Source organism: Heliconius melpomene, chromosome 8, assembly GCF_056956725.1.
Source record: "Heliconius melpomene rosina isolate 202511_hmr_F chromosome 8, ASM5695672v1, whole genome shotgun sequence".
Lineage (NCBI taxonomy): Eukaryota > Metazoa > Arthropoda > Insecta > Lepidoptera > Nymphalidae > Heliconius > Heliconius melpomene.
The window spans coordinates 5820114-5842494 of NC_140396.1; the positions used below are offsets into that span (position 1 = coordinate 5820114).

Genomic DNA, 22381 nt, shown 5'->3' on the forward strand with positions numbered 1-22381 from the left:
TTGCTAATGTAATCATTATTAGATTTGCGCAGACGTTTTGGCGCATTTCCAATTTTATGCTTGTCACATTTTTCTGGGAGAGGAATATAGGTAGCTATTAGATAAGAAAAGAGGGTTGTTTATCTTTTGTTTTGTGCTAATTAATATTTAAAAACATGAAGCACGTAGAGCTATCGCAAACTGGTGATTTAATGCCTACATTAGGATTAGGAACATGGCAGGTTAGTTTTTCAAGAACACGTTTTCCACGAAAGTTTAAAATGTTTTCTAAGTTGAATCATCTTTTAGGCTTCACCAGAAGTGATAGAATCTATTGTATATAAAGCTCTAGACTTAGGATATAGACATATTGACACAGCCTTTAATTATAACAATGAAGAGGCTATTGGTAATGCAATAAAGAAATGGATACATGATGGAAAAGGTACAAGGAAAGATTTATTCATTACTACAAAGGCAAGTAATTTCATTTAAATATTTTTGTTCCTTTCACATTGTAGTCTCCTAAAAAAATAAATGAGCAATGTCACCAAACAGACAATTGTAGGGTTTTAAATAACACAAGTTATCTTATTTAAAAATGATAAAATCGATAATAATGTACGACATTTCTTGTTAATTCATATTTATCGAATTAATTATAATTAAACTATATAAGATTTTGTTTTAGTCAAAGGTTACATAATTATACACCTATGACATGTTCGCCGAGGCTATCGTATGAAGCTGAAAGTAATACCACATTTTATTTTTTAGCTCCCTCACGTTGGTAATCGAGCATCCGATGTAAGAACGTTTTTAGATCTTCAATTAAAACGGTTGCAAATTGATTACGTGGATTTGTATTTAATCCATGTACCTTTCGGTTTTCACTGCGACGCCGAGACTCTGACGCCGGTGGTGAAGAGCTCGGGGGAGTATGACTTGGATATGGAAACAGATCATATTAGTACATGGAAGGTTCATATTAGTACATGACGTTATATTTTCATTTTATTCTTCATTTCAAGCTAGTTGAGATCATAACACTATATAAAATACAACATTTATATTGAGGCCAGTCGTGGCGCAGGGGCAGAAGCGTGTGACTGTAAACGCTACAAGTAGTGGATTCGATTCCAATTCGAGGAAATGAAATATTTTAATTTGTTTGCTCTGGTGTCCTGATAAAGTGCGGCGTTGAGTTTCGCTACCCAACGCGCAATGCTTCTAGAATTCGGTGGTAAATTGAGAGTGAAGTATCTTAACACCAGGCTCCCTGTGCCTACCCCGCTACATGCGGGAGGACTTAATTTTTCAATTACTTTTCTGTCAAATTAAATAAAATATCCCACAGTCCTTTATTTTCTCATTAGAGAAACACATTACATAAATATATTATAACATAACATTGATATCTAAATATACATACATATATGTCTATAAAAAACAATAAACAGGTAATGGAAGAATGTCAAAAAGCCGGACAGATCCGTAACTTAGGGTTGTCTAATTTTAACGAGGACCAAATAGCAAAAATTATCAAATCCGCTACCACCGTGCCTCAGGTATTACAAGTCGAGCTCCACGCGTACTTCCAACAAGTGGAATTGAGAAAGTTTTGTTCTGAATATGATATAATAGTAACTGCGTACGCGCCACTCGGTAGCCCCGGCGCTAAGGAACATTTTGTTAACAAATATAATTATAGGTAAGGTTAGTTTATAAATTAATTATTAGTAAATATTGTAACATTTCTCATTTGAGGTCCATATCCGTAAATTAAACAGTTATAAACAGATCTCTTTGCATAAAATTTGGGGTGGAGTCGAAACACTCCCATTTACTCTCATTGATAGGCCCATATATATAGAATTGGCACATAATATCTTTTCTTTTTTAATATCAAAGTCTATATTGCCTTGACTGTTGATCATCTTGAAAATGCTATAACGATAGTAATATAATTTTTGATGTTGGATCATTACATTTGAGATTATATTGTTTTCAGCCCGGATGCATTTCCAGACTTATTGGGACATCCGGAAGTAAATGAAATAGCTAATAACCATAACAAGACTCCTGCGCAGGTTCTGTTACGCTATTTGGTGGAACAAAAAATAGTGGTGATACCCAAAAGCACTAGTGAGAATAGATTAAAGGTAAAGAAAAGTTTTATTTTTTTTTATCTTTTAATTAATTTTATTAGCGCATTCTAAGAATTTGGGAACCTGCTAATTTGCATTCTTCTTAAATATACAGATAATAAAAATATTTTGATATAATTTATGTTAAATTAACATTCCTTCTTAAAGAAATTCATGTTCATAAGGAAATTATTGGTAAAGGTACGTAACAAAAATAAAATAAGAAACTGTAGCGAAAGGCCACTTACACATTTTTAAATATTTTATCAGCCTCACGTCGTATCCAGCATATAGTGGGGTAGGCTGAGGGCACCTGGTGTTAAGTTACTCTATTCTTCATTTTCCGTTCGAGACATTGCGTGTCGAATGGCGCAACGTCGCGCATTGTCTTCTTACCAGAGAGGAAATGAAATTAATTAATTCCCCATAGTCGGAATGGAACCCACAGTTGTTGCATTACATACAGTACTGTAATTAATAATTTTAGTAAGTATTCTTTTTTTTTACAGGAAAATGCTGACTTATATGATTTTGAACTTGCTCCTACAGAGTTCAATAGATTACAAAAAATGGATAGAGGTGAAGAAGGAAGGATTTTCAACTTTTTGTTCTGGAAAGGAGTAGAAAATCATCCCGAATATCCTTTTAAGCATTTAGTTTCTCCTATATAATTTATTAATTTAAAATATATATTTATTTGTTTGCAAATTATCCCTTATATTGTTTTCCATATATTTTTCACTGCCACCAAGCACATGTTATTTAAAAAAAAATATTAACGGCAGTTTAAATTCTAGTCAAACGCTACCTATTGTTATATTAGTTTTTATTATTACATACCTACTTACATTTAAAATATAGTCATATTTTTTTTTATTAATTTATTTGTCTTCTTTGCGATTGTTTTTGGATATACCTTTATTTTTGTAAAAACAGCGAGTCATTATTTCCTATGTAAGTTTGTTGCAAAGAAAGGCAATTGATATTGTCAGTGATGTTTCTAATTAAAAAAACTACGAATTCTAGGGTTAAAAGTTATGTGATAAAAAAGTTAGTAGCTTCCACGTATAACGTAATAAGATTTTCAAAAATCTACCAATAGTTTTGGGATCACTCTAGTAACACAGACAAAGAGCGGCGTTGAGTTCCGCCACTCAACACGTAATGTCTCTAAAATTGGACGCAGTGTGAGCAACGAAGTGTCTTAGCACTAGGTTCTCTCTGCCTAAAAAGAATTGAAGAGTATTGTAGTAAATTAGAAATACACTCATACTTTTAGTAGTTACTTCATGCTATAAGCTCTTAATTATTAAACGCTTAGTAAACCATTCCTATGACTCAAAAAGCAAATGTGATAGTCATCATTATGTTTTCATAATTGTAGTTGAATATGATAAATAAAAAGATAAAACAGCCATTTGTTTCATTTTATTTCTTTGAAAATAATTATGTCATAAAGTTTGTTTTTAACAAGATTCTTTATTTTTTTTAAACAAAAAGAAAGAATTAAATATTATTTAGAGAATGAGAATGAGAATGCCAAAACATTCCCACCAAAAAAAATTTTGCAACAAGTTTTTTTTGGTGTGAATGTTTTGGCAAAATCGAATTGAGTGATAACAAAAATTAATATCCGTGAATAGGATGATAAGTAGATTTGCAGGCATCATTTTTTACAACATATTTAGCTCTGCAGTTGTTTAAAAAATAATGCCTGAAGTAAGATTCTGCTAAAACACTCTTCTTCTTTGGGCTGATGCACTCCAGCATCAGCTTGAACCGTTTAATCGCATACAAATTAGAGCCGTTCGAATCGTTGGTGATCGATTGATCTGTAAGAGCCTTGACACTGCCCAGGAACGTCTCCTCGCTGTACGTTCTCTACCGCATTTACCGTGAGGAGTGTTATTAATCATAATTGATTGAAAAAATGATGTATGCAAGTTAACTTATCAACTTATCCACGCATAGTTTAGATAAAAACACTAATAAACATATAAAAAATTAGACGTAAAATTCTAGAAACTTCTAAGAAAGTCTATAAAGCATTTTTCTTTGCAAGCGATGCTGTAGCTCGCCCCGCCTTATCATTGTATGTATGACTTTAAGTATTGCCCTCTCAGGATATTTCTGTTTTAAAAAGTCTTGTATGATGGTTTGTTCTGATACTTGAGAGCCGACAGCGAACCTGCGCTTCAATTGCTTCTCAACACGAGACAGCATCTCGTGATCCTCTTCAGTGGTGAATCCTTCTGCTCCTATAGAATTTTAAAAATGCGAGGAGTTTAATATGTAATGTATTAATAATACCTAATTATATGTAGTTTACAAGTAGTAACTATACACCACTGCTTCTAGTGCACTAGGTTAGGTTAGGTTAGTTAGTTAGGTAGGTTTTGGTAGACGTAAAAAAATACTTCAGGTTAAGTTTTTTAAGCTCTACGTTACTTCTCGCATATAGTAGGCAGAAAGGACCTAGTGTTAAGACACTTAGTTTCCACTGCGAGCTATGTAGCAAGACTTAACGTTGTATTTAGTCAGTCTTGTTAATCCACTGTGCTGGGTAGGAATCGAACCCACAACCGTCGCGTTAAAATAGTCAGATGCTTTGCTATAATGCCACGACAGCCCTCTAAAAGTACCTATATAATTTTAAGTGAAAATAAAAATGATGAATTACTAACCAGCCAAACTTCCAGTCATGGCGGCATCAAGCGTAGACACTTGGAACAAGCGTAGCGCCTCTGTGACGTGAGCTTCCGTTGCAAACGGCTGCAACTGCATCTTAGCCAACGATTCGGATATACGGATAATTGCTTCTAGCTGCCTGTAAATTTTTTAAGGTGTAAGTAGGAGTCTGCGCGTTCAGATACGTTGTCACTCATATGTTAAGTAAATAGATAAAAGGTAAAACACATGTGTTTTTTTGTCTGGAATAATTTTCGAATAAATAAATTTTACCTGACAGTAATAGGTATGGGCAGTCGTTTATCAGCCTGCCTCTCCTGCAAAGAGGCCCCGGACCGCATCAGCACGTATCGGGCGGCGAGGCGCTCGGCAGCGGAGGCGGAGAGACGCGGCCCACAGCGCGCCTTACAGTACGCCGCGTAGCGTCGCACCAGCGCCAGGGGAAGCTCCCCGGCCGTATCGCGCTCCGGCATGGAACCCCCCATGTGCACTGATATTATGTGTTTCGCCAGTGTCTGTCAATTATGTATATAAAGGTTATTTTAAATTAACAGTATATAAGTTATTATTACTAAGGTGGTAAACGAATATAATACATATATATATAGCAAAAACTAAAATTCAATTGAAGCCATCATAATGCTGACAATAGGTTCAACTTTGTACACTATAGTTTCAATTAAATACGATTTTTTCTGACATCTGACCGTAAACGCTTTTATGGTGGAAACCAGACTAAACAATCGATGAATGATGAATAACACAAAAATAAATTACACACAATATCTCTATTTTGATCGTGTTCATCTTTCACAATAAAGATCATATCAAATCTTGAGAGGATAGTGGGCATGAAGTCAATGTTGTCCTCCGCCTTGGTGTCATCCCACCTTCCGAAGACTGAGTTGGCGGCGGCTAGCACTGAACAGCGTGAGTTCAATGTTGTTGTTATTCCAGCCTATAAAGAAAACAAATATAATGATTTTGACATTTTATTTTAAAGGGGACTAAGGGGATCTAGAAAGTTGAACCGAGAATGGGGAATTCTTTAGCACTAAGTTCTTTTTGCCTACAATGCCGTATATGGTTTACATTATAAAAGTAATAAATAAAACAATGACTTAATTGATTTTTTATGAAAAATAAGTAAAATATATCAATATGTCCTCAAATATTTAAATAAAAAAAACAAATATGGCATTATTGCACGAAATTAGTAATAAGTATTTTCGTCTACCTTCGCAATAGATATGGTCTGCTGCTCCATAGCCTCGTGTATAGCAACGCGGTCGTCCTCCCTCATCTTGTCGAACTCATCGATGCATACTACGCCGCCGTCAGCTAGGACCATCGCACCGCCCTCCATTACAAAGTTGCGCTGTAATTTATAATACATATTTACATATTATTAAATAGGAGTCGTAGTGGCGTAGCGTCTGATTAAACGAGGAACCTTACCTTAGAGAGGCCTTAATGAGGAATGCAGTCTATATACGCAGTCTTGATGCTAAGTTCGCAGGTTCTCACTACCTACCCTGCTAAGTGCGAGATGCAGCGTGGAGATAAAAAAAACATTTTGGGAATTGGGTTACTGGATCAGATTATAGTCATTGTAAACTCAATTTTCTTTATAAACGTGGCCGTTATGAGTTGGTTTTCGAATAAATAATTTTCATTTCCTGTCCACGCAAGGTCTCGAAAATTCGGCGGAAAGAGAAAATCAGAGTGCCTTAACACTAAGTTACCTCTGTTTACCGCAACATTTGGAATACACTATACAAGTAAAAAAATAAGCAAATACAGGTATATACATATACGCACACTGCCTGGATCTCTAATAACGGAAGCAGTGAGACCAGCTGCACTGGATCCCTTCCCTGAAGTGTACACTCCAACTGGAGCAACCTTCTCCACAAACTTCAGGAGCTGAGACTTGGCTGTACCAGGATCTCCTAGCAGCAGGATATTGATATCTCCTCTCCGTGTCAGACCATCCGGTAAACGTTTTCTCGACCCTAGTTGTAAAATATTTAAATTTTAATATAATTAAAGTGTTACTCCACATTAAGGATAGAAAAATGTTCCATTAATATGATTCTCTACTGTCAAATGATTATTCTAAGCAATAATATTCAGGTAAAAATAATATTAATATATACAAACCTCCAAACAATAAACACGCAATGGCTTTCTTCATATCAACAGCACCAAACACACTAGGTGCTATGGATTTCGACAGTCTCTCATAGATATCTGGTGATGCCGCAAGTCTCCTGAACTGTTCCTCCTCGTCGGACGTGAAAGGGCTCAGTCCACCCGTGACTCCCTCATCAGCCGTCAGTCCTACTGCTCTGAGGTATGAGGAACGGACACCTACGGAACCTTTATCACGGTTGTCCCTCTGTTAAGTGATTTTTCATTGAATAAATATGGTATTTTTGGTCTTCTTCATTTATATATGTGTTTAAATTTTACTTTAAGCTTGACTTCACATAGCAGTGTAAGGGAACGTAGTATGAAGATACATTGTTCTGCATGCAAACACACTAGACCAAGCGCGGCATTGAGTTCTGCAATTCAATATGCAACATCTTCAAAATGGATTACAGAGTGTCTTAACACTACGTTTTCCCGTGAATACCCTGTCATATGTGAGACACATCGTGAAGCAAAAAAAATGAATTACTTACCCCAGCTTTAGCTATTTTCTTAATAGAGTATATGCCCAACACTGTAACTCTTGCTCCAGGGGCCACTCTCTCACAGAGCATGCGTTCACAGTACACTGTGAGATGTCTCGGCATTTCTCCTTGAGGTATATTTTCTGGTGCTTCTTGTAGTTTAAGGACCTTGTGTATATGAAATACATTAATATTTTTAAAGCGTTATTTCATATTAAGGTCCGTATTTATAAACCGCTCTCAAGTCTGAGAATGTTGTCAATAATCTTCAGAAGCAAAGCCAACAAGGTAGCAGAAATTTGTGTAAATCTTCCTACAGAAATGCTAGCATGATAAATAAGTTTAAACAAGTATATAAAAAAATTCGACATAGTGTAAGCCTTAGTGAATAGAACACTTGGATGGTTTAAAAGGAGATCAGGTTTAAGTCCCACTGCTTTCAATTTTATAAAAAATATTGATTAATATTGATATTGTTACACAAATAACAATAAAACTTGCAAATTTTTATATGTATTTATTTTTATTAAATTGTACCTGATAGTCTATGCATTTGCATTTGTCTGGTATAATAAAGTAAGGATCGAGAGGACATTTTGGCCTTCCTGCTTGTTCTCTGAAAAAAAGATTTAAGAATAAGTAATTAACAAATAGCTTACTCAGATATTAAACTTGTTAAGTTGAAGCAAATAAAAATCTGTCAAAAGGTAGTAAAATTTATACCTTATATTACCAATATTACATTTATTTTTATTTCAACACTTCATTGTAAATAAATAAATTGTAACAAATATTTTTTTCTCTTCAGGGAACTTCAAACCTGCATATCTGATTGGATGGACAACAAAGTGGTCCTATAATGGTTCACTGTTTTCTTTGAAGTATGGAGCCCTACAAAATTATAGCTAAAAAACCTATAGTTAAAACTTACGTGTTACATTTTCTTGGCATCACATAACCTTCCAAGCCAGGTTTAACTGGTAAATTGGGAATGACATTTCGACAAGATCTGCATTGAATTGATATCTTAGTGGCTTTTGCTTTGATGCCTGATGCTGATATTACAATTCCTGGTATCTTAACTAGTCTTGATACAGTTTCCGACTATTAAATAACAGGAAAAAATATATAAATTATATTTATATAAAATATATTATTTATTTTGTTTGAAAATTGTATTGTATTTTCTAATTGTATTAGGTTTTTTAGAGTACTTAAAACTGTGGTATCATTTTAATTGGTGCTGACAAAAACACTCTGTATATTACAGTGCTATCTTACTAATATATGACGCTTTGATAGATCAAAACATTCAATGATCTAGGATCCTTGAATATAACTTTCAGAAATACACAATCCTTTTCCATCTGCTTGAACTATGCAAATATTTATTCAATATATTGACGAAATTATTTTCTGTTTAGGGAGTGAATTCGAATAAACCATGAAACATTCATGAAACATCAATGAAATATTTTTAAGAGTCTAATTTACATATTTTATTAAAATCAGTGCCAATTTTAAGACTTTTCCATACAAACTTTCAACCCCTATTTCACACTTTCAGAGTTAAAATTTTTCAAAATCCCTTCTTAGTAAAATAAACATTTGCGCAAATTTCACTTTTCTACCATGAGTGGTTGCGGCTGTAAGTGCATCTTACCTCACTCAGTGGGAACATCTTTTATATATAGATAATCATTCATTTCCCTATGTGGGCATCATATCCACAAAAAAACAGTTGCATTTCATTCACACGATATGCCACTGTACCATGACAGCCTCACAATAAAACTAAATGAAAGATTATTTTACAACCATATAATTGGTCAATAGTGAGATATGTTACTATAATAAAAACTCCTGTTTATTTGTTATACAGCCCAGTAGTACAACATTTCTATAATCTAGTACTCTCTGGTTTGTAATACCATTGTATTAGTGAGATTCTAATGTATATGCAAAAAAAATATTACAAGATATTTCTTTACCTTAAGTTCTCTCAAATTAGAGGCATGAGCGTCTGATAATAGTAACACTTGTATATCTTCTACCTTTTCCTCGCCTTCTGGTCTTGGAGCAGTTAGTTCATCTGCTAACTAGAAGAAGGTAGTAAAATTAAATACAATACATATTATTATGATACAATTAAGACCTAAGTATATATTTTTTCATATTTCAGATTTTTATTTTTTTATTAAGCATACACACAGTACCCTGCATACAGCAGAATAGGCTGAGGGCACCCAGTGTCAGAGTCACCTAAAGTGGTTTAAATAGGCACATTATTAAGTATTGAAATTGAGTATGCATTGAAACTGGCACCAATAGTAGGCAGTGAAAGAAATAAAAGGACGGAGACAAAATAATTAATACATGATGAAATCAATAAAGAATGAAAGATTAAGCAAACATAATATGTTTTACTTACATCTTTGGCAGCTTCTTCCAATATAGGCAAATGTTCAGCAGGTTTCTTATAAAGTTTCTCAGCTAAAACTTCATCAAAACTTGAGAGATCCTCAATATGTATTTCTACCCAGTACTGACGTAAATTATAGTTCCGTTTTAGAGCATCCCTTAAAATTATAAATACCTCAATATGTTTGGTTTATTTATTTATTTATATATTATTATTTAACAATATTTTGAATAGTAGCATATTATAATAATGACTCACCTATATTTATAGTTAAAATTTCCGGTATGAAATTGTCTTATAAACTCTTTAAACTTTTTCTTAACTGCTTGGAGGTTAATTGAATCTTGAGATTCATTTTCTTCCACGCCGAAATTGTCGGAGAAAAACACACCGGGATCGTCAAATCCTTCCATATTTAGGTTTTAAAATAAGCTAAGATCGCTTAAATATTATAATATCTACCTATAAATGAATTTAAATTGGAAATAAAATCGTTTAAAATTACTGTTGTAAAAACTTTAGTTATTTGGCGCCAAAAATGCCAAATCCAAATTGACATTTCAATTGTTATTGTATTTGTTGCCATATTTTTATAGTAGTTGCCATATTTCCATAATTTATTTTAGTTTACATCCTAAATAATATGCTAGATAGCTTTCGGTTAGTTTTGTCTAAGTATTTTAATATAATATTTTCATTGGAGGAAAGTGATTTCTTAAATATTAACCATAACACACAATGACTATAACCAAAAGCAAAAGTAAACTTCTATGAGTAAATTGTAAGAATACTTATGTTTGAACTTATACATTGAATATAAAAGAAAAAGTATAAATTATCATTTAATTTTTACCAACTTAAGCATTCTGTAAGCCAATATGTTGCATTAAAAACAATCCAAATTTAAACATTGAAAGTAGTTGCTATGCAACATAATAATATTAAAATGAAAGTATTATCTAATGTAAGATAGTTAATTTTATCATTGCAAGAAAAATAAATAATATTTTTAATATAAAAATCTTTAAATATGAGAAAGTAATTTATTAGTTTTAATTTATTGTAACTGAAAAGATAATAAAACAATGGGTGATGTAAGTATCAATGAAAATTATTCTCAACTAATACAATATATAAAATAGAGGATTTACTTAATTATTTCATCATTGTTCAAGAAAGAACTACTTACTCTTCATTTATTCAGTACTTCACTCGTGTCACTCAGTCGTGTACTCGCGACTGTAAACGCGACTAGTTGCGGGTTCGATCCTCACTCGAATAAACGAAATATTTATTTAATTTTATATTTCCATTTCTTCGCTCTGGTGGCCCGCTAAAAGCGCGGAGTTGAGTTCCGCTGCTCAACACTTAATGCCTATTATATTTCTATTTAATATTTAATTTAAATTGTAAATATTTTTTATTATCCTTACTTAAACCAGAAAAAATACATTTTTGTAGAAAGAAGATGTTGATACGCGCTTGGAGTTTATGAGTGAATATATTTTAAAGTCCCTCAAACAGAAAATTGAGAAATGGACAAAGTTTATTACAGGAGATGATAGGGTAATTATTATAATTTGTTTATCGGTATTGATCTGAAGTAACCATATTATTTGCATATAGATAGTTTGGCGAATATTTAAAAATAAAAAAATGTAATAATTGGATAAATAATACTTTTTAAAATATTAAAATACTGATTAGTTGATTATTATATTTATTTTATTATATATAAAAATTAATTGCTGTAGGTTGGTCTCGTTATAATACAAGAACGGCTGGACTTATTTGGATGAAATTTTTTATACATTTCAATAGGTTCCTAGATGGCTTCTGAATATAATTAGACATATATTGCATAGGTGGCACTGTATTCGCTGTATATCGTAAAAGAAAATCTAAACTATTCAGGAATGAATCGAAAATGTTTGGGAAGTTCATTATTTGCCATGACAAATTGATAAACTCCATTCCTCTAAACTTAAAGAATATTTTTAAGTTAAAATTTATTATTGTCTTCCAATATTTGTATCAATTTAATAAAATTTTAAAATATTATCTTATGTTTATTTTTTCAGCATATTTTATTTAAATTTTTTGATATGCCGAAATTTGATGTTATTGTATTTCGTATGAATGCAGCGGGACTTTTAACATGTGCTACAGAGTTTCCCCCCATCAGTAGGGGCAAAATGATTTACTTCCTGCGAAATAGTAATGAAAAGATAAAACAAACAAATTTTCGCAAGGTATAGTATGCTTTTTGCCCTATATTTAAATTATTAATTATTTTAAATCCGATTAGCAACCTATGCGAGGGTCTAATTACACTCACTCAGCCTCTGATTGTAAGTGTAAACGCGATGGTTGTGAGTTACGAGTTTTCTTATATTATTATTATTCGAGGGGGGAAGATAGGGGGGGCGTTGAGTTTCACCACTCTGTCTTGAGTTAAATTAAGTGGGTAAAGGAGTACGAGTATATTAAGACTACGTTCCCTTTGATTACTCTCCTAGGTGCGTGATACAAAAAAAAAATGTGTTAAAATAAAAGTATTTTCTATTTCTACATTCTTCCACCAGTAATTTTAATTTAAGCCTAGTTTGATATGTTATAGGTTCTCACTGTTGGCGAAATGTCTGGAAATGTCCTTATAGATCTGAGCATAATGGCCGATGAAGTAATCGGTCCTTTGCTCTGTAATCCAGAAAATCAAAAAGGGTGGCCCAAAATTGTGAAGAATGATATGAAGAGACATGTGAATGAATTGAGAAATTTAATGCATCAGGTAAGGTTCAAGATATTTAAATAATAATATAATATTTAAAAACTTTTATAACTTATGATGATATTGTGTAGTTGAAAGGAGAAATGTCGAGTCAAGTAATGCTTGCGATGCCCGAGGGTGTAGAGAATATATTCCATGCCGAAGCCAGATTGAAGGAAAGGTATATTATATTATATTTATTGTATTGATTACATTTTTATTTTCTGAGACGCAGAAACGTTTTAAAAAGTAAATAAAATGTAATTATTAGACTAGAGAATGAAAAGGATACACTTATACTGTGATAGTGGGTAGGGATAGTTGGTTAAGTGTTGATTATGGGATCCGGTTGAAATGGTTTTTTTTGTAAAAAATATTTGTTGGTAATTTTAGCGATTCCGAAGATGTTGATTTGTTTTTGAAAACAAACATTGAAGGAGCCATAATCAAATGGGCACAGCAAGTTCACGATCTCATACAAGAAGATTCATACATTGGTGAGATATCTATATTTAATCAATTATTAATTTTGAAGAAATTAAGTATATTTTTTAAATTTATTATTTCATAATGATAAAGATATATTTTTAGTTTCGTATTATTCATATGGTAACTTCGCCCGCTCGCTCTGGTGTCGAGGCAAAAAGCGGTGCTAAGTTCCGTCATTCCACACACAATGCCGAATGTAGAATTCAGCGGAAAGTGGGTAGCGGTGGTCTTAATACTATGCTCCTTCTGACTACAAAAATATAAATAACTTTTATTTTACCAAACCATAATGCAAAGGCACTTCTCTTCTTGGTCTCATATATCTTTGTTTTCCTTCTTCAGCATTCAAAAGAACAAAATTTCCATTACCTAACGCGGATATAGACTTCTACGCGCACAGATTACGTAATTTAGAAGGGATATACTCTCAGTTGCGGGATCCACGGGTGAAGCGTATGGCGCACTACTTGGAGGCAACTCGTAGCGTCTACCTCGCGTGCTTCAAGTCCATGCTTACTAATGTTGTGGCTGGTAGGCTTAAAAACTCCTTATAGTAGGGGCGGCGAAGAGGGGACTTTGTGGAGTCATTCGAGCGCATCAGATTAAGATACTGGGGATTCCTTGTACTCGGTTACGTACTTCCACCAAATATGAGCTTCCTATGTATGGCCGCGCGTCTAGGATAAAGGATCAGATTAGTAAAAAAAAATTGATCATCGGACATTCTCGAGCGCGTCAGATTAAGATAGGGTAAGTTAGTTATATGCAAAATCGTGTATATTCCACTAATCTGACAATTTGAGAGTGACGCAAAGGAGGGGGAGGGCTCCAAAGTTGTAAAAAAAAACGTTATCTGGACATTCTCGAGCGCGGCTAATTTTTTTTTTATTTTGAAGGGAATCATTCAAGGATTACGAAAAACATATAATCTGACAAATTCCACAAACCGAAGTAATAGAAATTGATTGATAAAGTTTAATATACCTAAGAATTGCATATATTCCTCTCACCGTATTTCTATTCCTATCGCACTTTTTTTTTATTTATTGGTCCCTAACTCATCAATGAAGATGATAAATTAAAAAAAATACTTGAAAAAAAATTTTTTTTGTACTTTTTTTTTATAAATACAAGTATTCTATTTCAAACATACATTCTTTTAGTTACATTCTATTTCTTGAGCTTTTCTATTGATTGCGTTCAATGAATAAAAAAATTGAGGCCAATCGTGGCGCAGTGGCACAAAGTGTGACAGTAAAACAGACTGGTTGTGAGTTCAATCTCCATTCCAGGAGATGAAATATTTATTGAAATTTATATTTCCATTTCTTCGCTCTGGTGTCGAGGCAAAACAGTGACGTTAAGTGCTGCTACTCAACACTCAATGCCTTCAAAATTTGGCAGAAAGTGGGGAACAGAGTGTCTTAACCTTAGGTTCCCTCTGCCTACCCTGCTGTGTGCGGGATACAACGTAAAGCTGACTTGTTTCTTGTATTGGTTTAAAAAAATATTAATAATTGTCAGATTAAGCAAGTCCCTTCAGATAATCGTCTGATTTTGAGATATCACGTCTAGGGCATGAAGATGAACCATATATATCTTAATCTGACGCGCTCGAGTATTTCAAGATGACGATTTTTTTTTGCATTTTCAAACAACGATTACGAGCTTGCGTCACATCCAAATCGTCAGATTATTACATAAGAGCTTTTTTTTAGGTTCACTTAACACCCCCTTAGAAAATCTGACGCGCTCGATAATATTTTTTTTTTGCCATTTTTAACTCTTACGTACGACCACCTCCACCATGGAAACTGTCAGATTAACATATTTTCATGCTTAAGAAGACGTAGGCAATTGATGATATCAATATCTGACGCGCTCGAGTATGTCCATGGAACAGTTTTTTTTTACATTTTTGAAAATCTATAACCCCTCAACCCACCGGTGAAACGAAATTTTTTATATGACATTTTTTTCTTGTTATCATCTAAGCTTCGCAACCCAATAGGTCTCCATGACGCTCGAGTGACTCCACAGTTTGCTGCTTCGCCTCCTTAACTATTAGAAACTTTGTTATTATTTAGATTATGCACTAGCTATTACTTGCGACGACCTGGCGCCGTCGTGTTTAAACGTAGTTTGTATGACAAATGACAAATTCTAAGTGTTAAAGAATCCTTTGGCCGAAGGTGCACAGGATTATTATGAAACGATTAACGTGATGTAATATCTAAGCCTTCCTCGATAAGTGGATTATTCAACATAGAAGGATTTTTCACAAAGAACTAGTAGTTCCTGAGATTTGCGCGATCAAACATAGATTTTTCATTCATATTACATAGACTATAGAATCATCGTGTCATTGAGCATCATGGGAGGTCCGACTATAAGGACGATGGATGTGGGTTCGATGTCTCTCGGTGAATAGTGTAAATTATGTATGAACTATTAATTAAATATTAATTGGGATTTCTGCATACCCAAATAATTAATTGTCAATATTTAAATTCACAAAACAGGCTGTCGTGGCCCAGGGGCACAAAGATGTGACTGTAACGGGACGGTTGTGGGTTCGATATCCACTCGAGAAAATTAAATATTTATTTAAATTTATATTTCCATTTCTTCGCTCTGGTGTCGAGGCAAAGCGCGGCGTTGAGTTGCACCACTCAACACGCAAAGCCTCCAAAATTCGGTGAAAAGTAGAGAACGGAGTGTCTTAACACTAGGTTCCCTCTACGTACCCCGCTGTGTGCGGGATGCAGCGTGAAGCTGATTTTTATTATTTAAATAATCTTATATAACTCTACTCTTGTTTTGTTTCACAATTTCAATAAATGGGGTAATAGTATAATATTTCACTTGATTTTCAGCTATTGTAGAGTGTAGAGATATTTACGTATACCAAAAGCCCTTGTTACCGCATTTTGAGACCTTCGAAGGTACAGATTTTTCTGATGCTAAATCTCTCATAAGACCAATGTTTCATTGTATCGGAATGCTGTGGGGCAATTCACGATATTTTTGTAACGTGGAAAAATTGATACGTAAGTCGTTTATTACTTTAATTTTTTACGCATATATGAATTTAAGTCCCAATATTTTACTCACATATAAATTTAATACCCAATATCTTGATAATTGGGCGAAAAGTGGAAAATCTTGTAAATCTTCACATTAGATTAGATTTCCCTACGTTTCCCTTATATAGGCGGGATACGACTAGAAGCCGAAAAAAACAGTCGATATTTATAGATATTTCATATTTTTATAAATGTATATATGCAACTTTTTGCCTAATAATAATTGGTTAAAAATATATATTTACAGCACTATTGCGTGAAGTCTGTAACTTGGTGATTCAGCAGTGCACCAATTCTATCGACCCCTCGGCGATATTTCAAGGTGACGCCGATGAACAGTTGTTGAAACTTAGGAAGGCTATGGGCATTTTGAATCATTTCATGTAAGTTTTGAATTAATTCATGTGGACTTTTTAATTCAATCAAAATTATTACAGCCGAGTCAAATTTATATTTAATTTTGTGCAATTTTAAATATTTAATATCAATCAAGCACAAACGTTTTACTTAGTCAAATTAATTCTTTTAAATGAAGAAAAAGTTACTACATTTAGTTTAGTAGCTATTATTAAATTCTTCTAAGGTTTTGTAGAAAAAGAGACCAAAGGTGCTCGCGATTCCAAATTATATTATTTATAAAAAAATATATAAGGGATTTTGTTTTGGAAATAAGGACGTTCTAAGTTATAGTACAGTACCTACAATTAAAATTAGGATTTCCGATTTAAATAGCTCATTATAGTAAATAATTTTACTATTTAAGAAGTTCCCTTAATTTAGCTCTATTTTTCATCGCTTTCGGTTTTCCAATGGGTAGGTAGGGAAAATCTTGTATTTTTCAATAATTTTAGAGGCGATTTGGGTGTTGGATGCTCGAACTACAATGTTATTTCAGTCGACCATGCATTTTTAACAAATAAATATATTCTTAGTAAATATTCAAAATATAGAATAGTCATGTAATGTTTTTGTCTCAGAGAAACATATGAAATGAACCGTGACAAAGTGCACACATTTTTCCCTGGTGGTGTGATGCCGGTGCACTGGTCTTTTGACTTTGATAGAGTTTTCATGCGTTTTAATACATATATGAAGAGACTCAGAATGATTGAAGAAATCGTCGAAGCTACTGTTGAAATATTGAAGTTGGAAAAAGTGGAATTTTCTGGGCTGAGAGGAAAGATATTGAGTACGGAATGTATAAAGGTAAAGATCATAAATTAACATAAATTAAGTTAAAATTTTACTTTGGATGTTTGATTTAAATAAAATTACTGGTTCTTTTGAATAATTTTTTTACGTGAAACTCTGTATCTAACCATTCAAAAGAAACAAAATGAATATTTTTTTCAAGTGTTTTATTCTAGTCCAAAAATTATATAAAACAATACAGGTTTTGGACGAATATACGGTAAAATATCAACATCTCGGAAATATTACATACGATCCAGCGGATCCTGAAGATCCAAGATTTTTGGCCGACTACGACAAACATATTGGCGTGCTGGAGGATGTCGATCGACGACTCGCTTCGTTATTCTCCCAAGGCCTTGACGAATGCAACGACTTGGAACATTTCTATAAGGTATTGTTCACACTGACATAACATTGTAGACATATGTGTATATAGAAATTTATTATTAACATCTTATTCGAATATTTATTCTGAATGGTTTCTTAATCCGTGTTGGCATCTCACAAGGTGGTCACACTGAAATACCAAATAGGTACCATTGAAATAGTAAATTTGGGCTCACAAAACAAATGACTTGAATATCATTAATTTTCAGTTTTTTCAAATACTTGGTGATTTATATCACCGACCTATAATACAAAACGAGTTAAAACCAAAAGTTGCAAAACTGCTAGATTTTATGCATTCAAATTTGGATTCCGTTAAAGAAATATTTGATGAAGAAATGGGGGTAAGTAAACTTTAGATATAAGAAAAATAAATGACTTGTAATGATTGAAATGTATTCAACTCATATTTTTTTGTATAAAATGTAAAGTAATATATTTTTTAGAAAAAAAAAATATTCCTGCATGTTGCGAGATAATAACTTCGTTCCTCTTTTTCTGACCAATTTTCGAGACATTGCGTGTTAAGTGGTGGTGGCTTCATACGAGAGCTAGGAAATGAAAATATTTAATTCCCTCCGGTAGAAACGAACCCACACTGCTGTGCCGATACTCGACGACGACCTTTAATTACCATTTTGATAAATACAAAATTCTAGTAATTAAAACTCAGATTATATGATGTGCCGTGTTGTTGTTTAGTTAAACACCATGTACTTGTATATCACTTATCTGTTCTTAAAACAAAATGCAAATTTATTTATAGAAATGGAACCCAAAAGGAGTAGAAAGGCCGATGGTAGATCCCTACCTGCCTCCAATGAGTGGCATGATTTGGTGGGTTCATAAATTGAGACGAAGAATTCAGGCTCCCATGGAAGATTTTATTTTGTTTGAGGATCCGTAAGCATTTTTAAATTATATTTGTGTACATTGCTTAAAAATATATATTTTTTTAATTTCTCGTTGTATTCCGCATACTTTATTTCTTCGAGTGCGTATTGAACCCGCAACCGTCGCGTTACATTCACACCTTTGTGCCGCTACGCCACGACGACCTCAAAGTTATATACCGTATTTGAAATTTTTAGAATAACTGAATGTGAGAACGCATTATATTTGAAGCAAAAAAATAACGAGATGCTCACTTATTTGAACCAAGTTGAAGACAGGCAATTTAAACAGTGGTGCACAACCGTGCCTGGCATTTGCAAAATGCACTTAGCAAAAAATCTCATTTACAGAGACCCACCATTTGTTAGGAATAATTTTAGTCCTGAAGTAAGTGTATTTTCACTATAAAATAATTATGATTATTTTGCTCCTTTATTATGTGAAGCTTATATAATGTATTTTAATATCAATCGTAATTATTTTCAGTTGGTCATGTTGTTACGTGAAATTCGATATTTGAAATATTTGGATAAGCAAGGTATTCCACAAGATGGGTTAGACTTATATGCGAGGAATGAAAAATTGCAGGTTTGCATGTGTTTTGGTATATATAATATAAATGATAATTTAATTAAGTCACAGTCTACTAGTTTTATAACAGATTTTTTTGTTATGGTTGTTAAAATTTAGATAATTCAATTGAAAATATGATACACACTCATAAAAAGGGATGTTTTAGCATTGTTTTCTATTTATAGTATGATATGAATCGCTTGAACCGCGCTATCGCTTGGTACAACGCCATCCGAGAAGGTAGTCACGAAACCGAAGTGGCGCTGATAGAAAAGGAAATATCTGCCATTGACCAACTTCTCGGAAGAGGAGTCGAGGAACTTACGTGGAATGATGATTGTAAATTTGTTTATATATTTACAATGTTTATTGATTTATTATTTTAGTGATTTGTTTGTGGTTTACGCGGATTTCGTTTAACTGCACAGTAATATTTTTGATTTTTAAACTGCTATTTCACACTTTGTTTAGAAAACGTATAAATGTTTTATTTGCGTAGTCATGGCGACATTTACGTGTTTCTAGTTACGGAATGGATGGCCGAAGTGTATACAGCAATAAATACTTTACAAGAGCGAGTTTTAACAGCGCAGAATAACGTGAAACGAGGTTTGACTAACATCGCTGCTTGGGGAGATAAGCCCTTGCACAATCGCAAGGAAAATCCTGAGAAGCTTGAATTGCTTGCAGTTAATGAAAGGAAATCAAGGCTGATGGTCAGGTGGGTTTTTGTATTGTCACATCATAAATTTATGATTTCAAAAGAAATGTAAACCTACCCAGTACCTACGTTTTTTTAACCTTCACCTTGTATACCTGGGTAGGCAGAGGGAACCAGCCAATCTAATGTTAAGACACTACGTTCCCATTAAGACGCTTTCGCTCCCTATTTTCTACCGTATTCTGGAGGCATTGCTGAGTGGCGCAATTCAACGGCGTGCTTTGCCTCGTCGTTAAGCGAGGAACGACTGGCCTACCTAGGTAGGTATGCAGTACCTAAGTAATATCTAAATTTTGATATTAATGACTAATGATATAATTATTTTATTTAAATATTTTTCAGACGTCACAAAATCTTACTAAGCTTCGATGAATTCCAACAAATATTGAAGGACAACTATAACTTATTTTTCAATATAAAAGAAGAAGAAGAGGTATGTGATGATAGTCTATAAAATAGTAAACTTACATATTTGTAATATTTCATATATAGTGTAAGCTGAATATAATGAAACTGAAGGGACTGCATGTCTCAGGGGCCGTCTATTAATCACGTGATGTTTTTTTATAATTTTTTAACTCTCCTCCCGCATGATATTATAGTTATACAGACTTTAGCATAATATTGTTGAAATCATCGCTTTAGCGGGTGAAATCGAATGACTATATGACTAAAGTTGAAACTATTTATGTTATAAAATTTTCCAGTCGGACATAGAAGAAGAAGAACTAGAAGAAATAGCTGAGTCTACAATGGATGAAGATGAACGACTGGCTCGGGCTAAAAAACTACAAGAAATTTTAGAGGAGAGAGAGGCGAGGCGATTGGCCAAAGAAGAGAGGGAGAGGGAAAGGGAAGAGATTGCTCAAGCGAAGTTCGAGAGACGAGAAGCTCGACGTCTGAAAAGAGAGGCTAAGGAAGCTGAAAGATTGGAAAGACAAGCGCGTCGTGACGCAGGTAATCAACACTTATAAAGTAAGTATATTATCCAGTATTTTAATATTATATGTAACCTAAAGCTATCATTGAAAATTTTACATTGCAAAGAGAATTTTCAGTTTAGTGAACCAAAACTACCAAAGGCGATCTTCGTAATTTCTTGAATCAAATACTTATACGAATGAATTAATTATAACTGCGTATATGATCAATCGCTTTTTATTAGAGGCAATAAAATATTTTTGCTATACTTTCTTATTGCATTCCGCATATATAGCAAGGTAGGCACAGGGAATCTAGTGTTAAAATCACTCCGTTCCACATGCACCGCCGAATTTTTTAGACTTCTCGTTTGTTACAACTGCTTCGAAAGCAATAAATTATGAAATATTCATAACCCTGCAATTAAAATAAATTGTTAATTCAACTGTAGGAGAAGAAGTAGAGTCACCGGCAGAAGAAGAAGAGGAATTGGATCCTGAAGAGTTGGCAGACATTGAGGAGGAACGTCGTGAAATGGAGGAGGAAGCGTTCAGAGCGGCTCGATGGCCGGCCTATGTATTATACGTGGATTCATTGGTAAACATTGTTAAAGAAAGTTTAAATAAAAATAAATATTTACAGTTTTATAAATATGTTAGCTTAATATAGTTTAAAGTGCAATATCTGGATTCTACTCATTTATTCTACTATTGCTGTAATAAGGGACCTGTATTACACCAATAAATATAGAGTAGACCGAGGCGAATCAGATCTTGTTTTTTTTGAGACTATAAAAGTCATATTATATGAAACTTTTATTAGAGGTTTTGCGAATTCAAACGCATATTAATTACAAACCACTTTAGATGTAATTCCAAAGCTACCACTCGCTATGCACTGTAAACGTTGTGCTAAAATCGGCTGCCCACCAAGTGTCTTAAGCTTACATTGGGCAAATTTTTTGGGCAAGATTTTATTTGCATATGCACTTTAATTTTTTCTTGGGACCACTTTCCTGCATTTGTCTATAAAAAACATATATTATTACCCTTAAATAGGAAATACCACATTTTAAAAAGGTGATCCACTTTGCCCCCGGTAGTATAATCTGAATAACTCCGTATTAAAGATTTTTTAAATAAATAATTTGCGCTTTTATCACATTATTCTTCTAAAATATTTTCTAAAATAGGAGAACGTTTTCCAATCAATATAAGATATATAACTCAAAGTTTTAACATAAATCCTTAAAATTATGTAATGAAATTGTAAGTACTTACCTTAGATGAGTGCCCAAAATGTAACACACCCAATAACCTGAATCGCTATCGAATAGCACTGAAACTGATGTAATCAAAAAATCTAAAAAACTACCGTTGACGAGTGGTAAGGGGGAGAAAGGGGGAAGTACGACGCTAGGACGTTTGTG

The 22381-nt window shown here is 33.4% G+C and overlaps 3 protein-coding genes across 3 annotated transcripts in view; 2 read left to right on the forward strand and 1 right to left on the reverse strand.

Annotated features, from left to right (window-relative positions):
* The first annotated feature begins 35 nt into the window (after window positions 1-35).
* LOC146536854 (1,5-anhydro-D-fructose reductase-like) lies at window positions 36-3541 on the forward strand. Its single transcript, XM_085189215.1, has 6 exons — window positions 36-221; window positions 289-456; window positions 757-960; window positions 1440-1690; window positions 1991-2141; window positions 2636-3541. Exons 1-6 carry the CDS (start codon window positions 156-158, stop codon window positions 2795-2797), a joined length of 1002 nt encoding a protein of 333 aa, XP_085045341.1. The 5' UTR covers window positions 36-155; the 3' UTR covers window positions 2798-3541.
* Window positions 3540-10468, reverse strand: Mcm5 (Minichromosome maintenance 5). The gene is made up of 13 exons (XM_085189214.1): window positions 10176-10468; window positions 9927-10074; window positions 9487-9594; window positions 8427-8599; window positions 8033-8111; window positions 7505-7663; window positions 6978-7215; window positions 6636-6829; window positions 6052-6192; window positions 5596-5772; window positions 5088-5329; window positions 4811-4953; window positions 3540-4384 (listed from the first exon to the last, which is right to left on the reverse strand). Exons 1-13 carry the CDS (start codon window positions 10328-10330, stop codon window positions 4155-4157), a joined length of 2187 nt encoding a protein of 728 aa, XP_085045340.1. The 5' UTR covers window positions 10331-10468; the 3' UTR covers window positions 3540-4154.
* Window positions 10469-11002: 534 nt separating this feature from the next.
* LOC146536856 (dynein beta chain, ciliary-like) overlaps window positions 11003-22381 on the forward strand; it is a 45648-nt gene continuing 34269 nt past the window's right edge. Inside the window, exons 1-20 of the mRNA XM_085189638.1 lie at window positions 11003-11011; window positions 11379-11483; window positions 11999-12169; window positions 12538-12708; window positions 12780-12868; window positions 13081-13184; window positions 13519-13707; window positions 16053-16226; window positions 16510-16645; window positions 17240-17468; window positions 17656-17847; window positions 18053-18187; window positions 18610-18746; window positions 18935-19124; window positions 19224-19325; window positions 19496-19649; window positions 19836-20031; window positions 20374-20464; window positions 20739-20988; window positions 21404-21549. Of these exons, the coding sequence (XP_085045764.1) occupies window positions 11003-11011; window positions 11379-11483; window positions 11999-12169; window positions 12538-12708; window positions 12780-12868; window positions 13081-13184; window positions 13519-13707; window positions 16053-16226; window positions 16510-16645; window positions 17240-17468; window positions 17656-17847; window positions 18053-18187; window positions 18610-18746; window positions 18935-19124; window positions 19224-19325; window positions 19496-19649; window positions 19836-20031; window positions 20374-20464; window positions 20739-20988; window positions 21404-21549 (2970 nt within the window). The remainder of the gene's footprint in view (window positions 11012-11378; window positions 11484-11998; window positions 12170-12537; window positions 12709-12779; window positions 12869-13080; window positions 13185-13518; window positions 13708-16052; window positions 16227-16509; window positions 16646-17239; window positions 17469-17655; window positions 17848-18052; window positions 18188-18609; window positions 18747-18934; window positions 19125-19223; window positions 19326-19495; window positions 19650-19835; window positions 20032-20373; window positions 20465-20738; window positions 20989-21403; window positions 21550-22381) is intronic.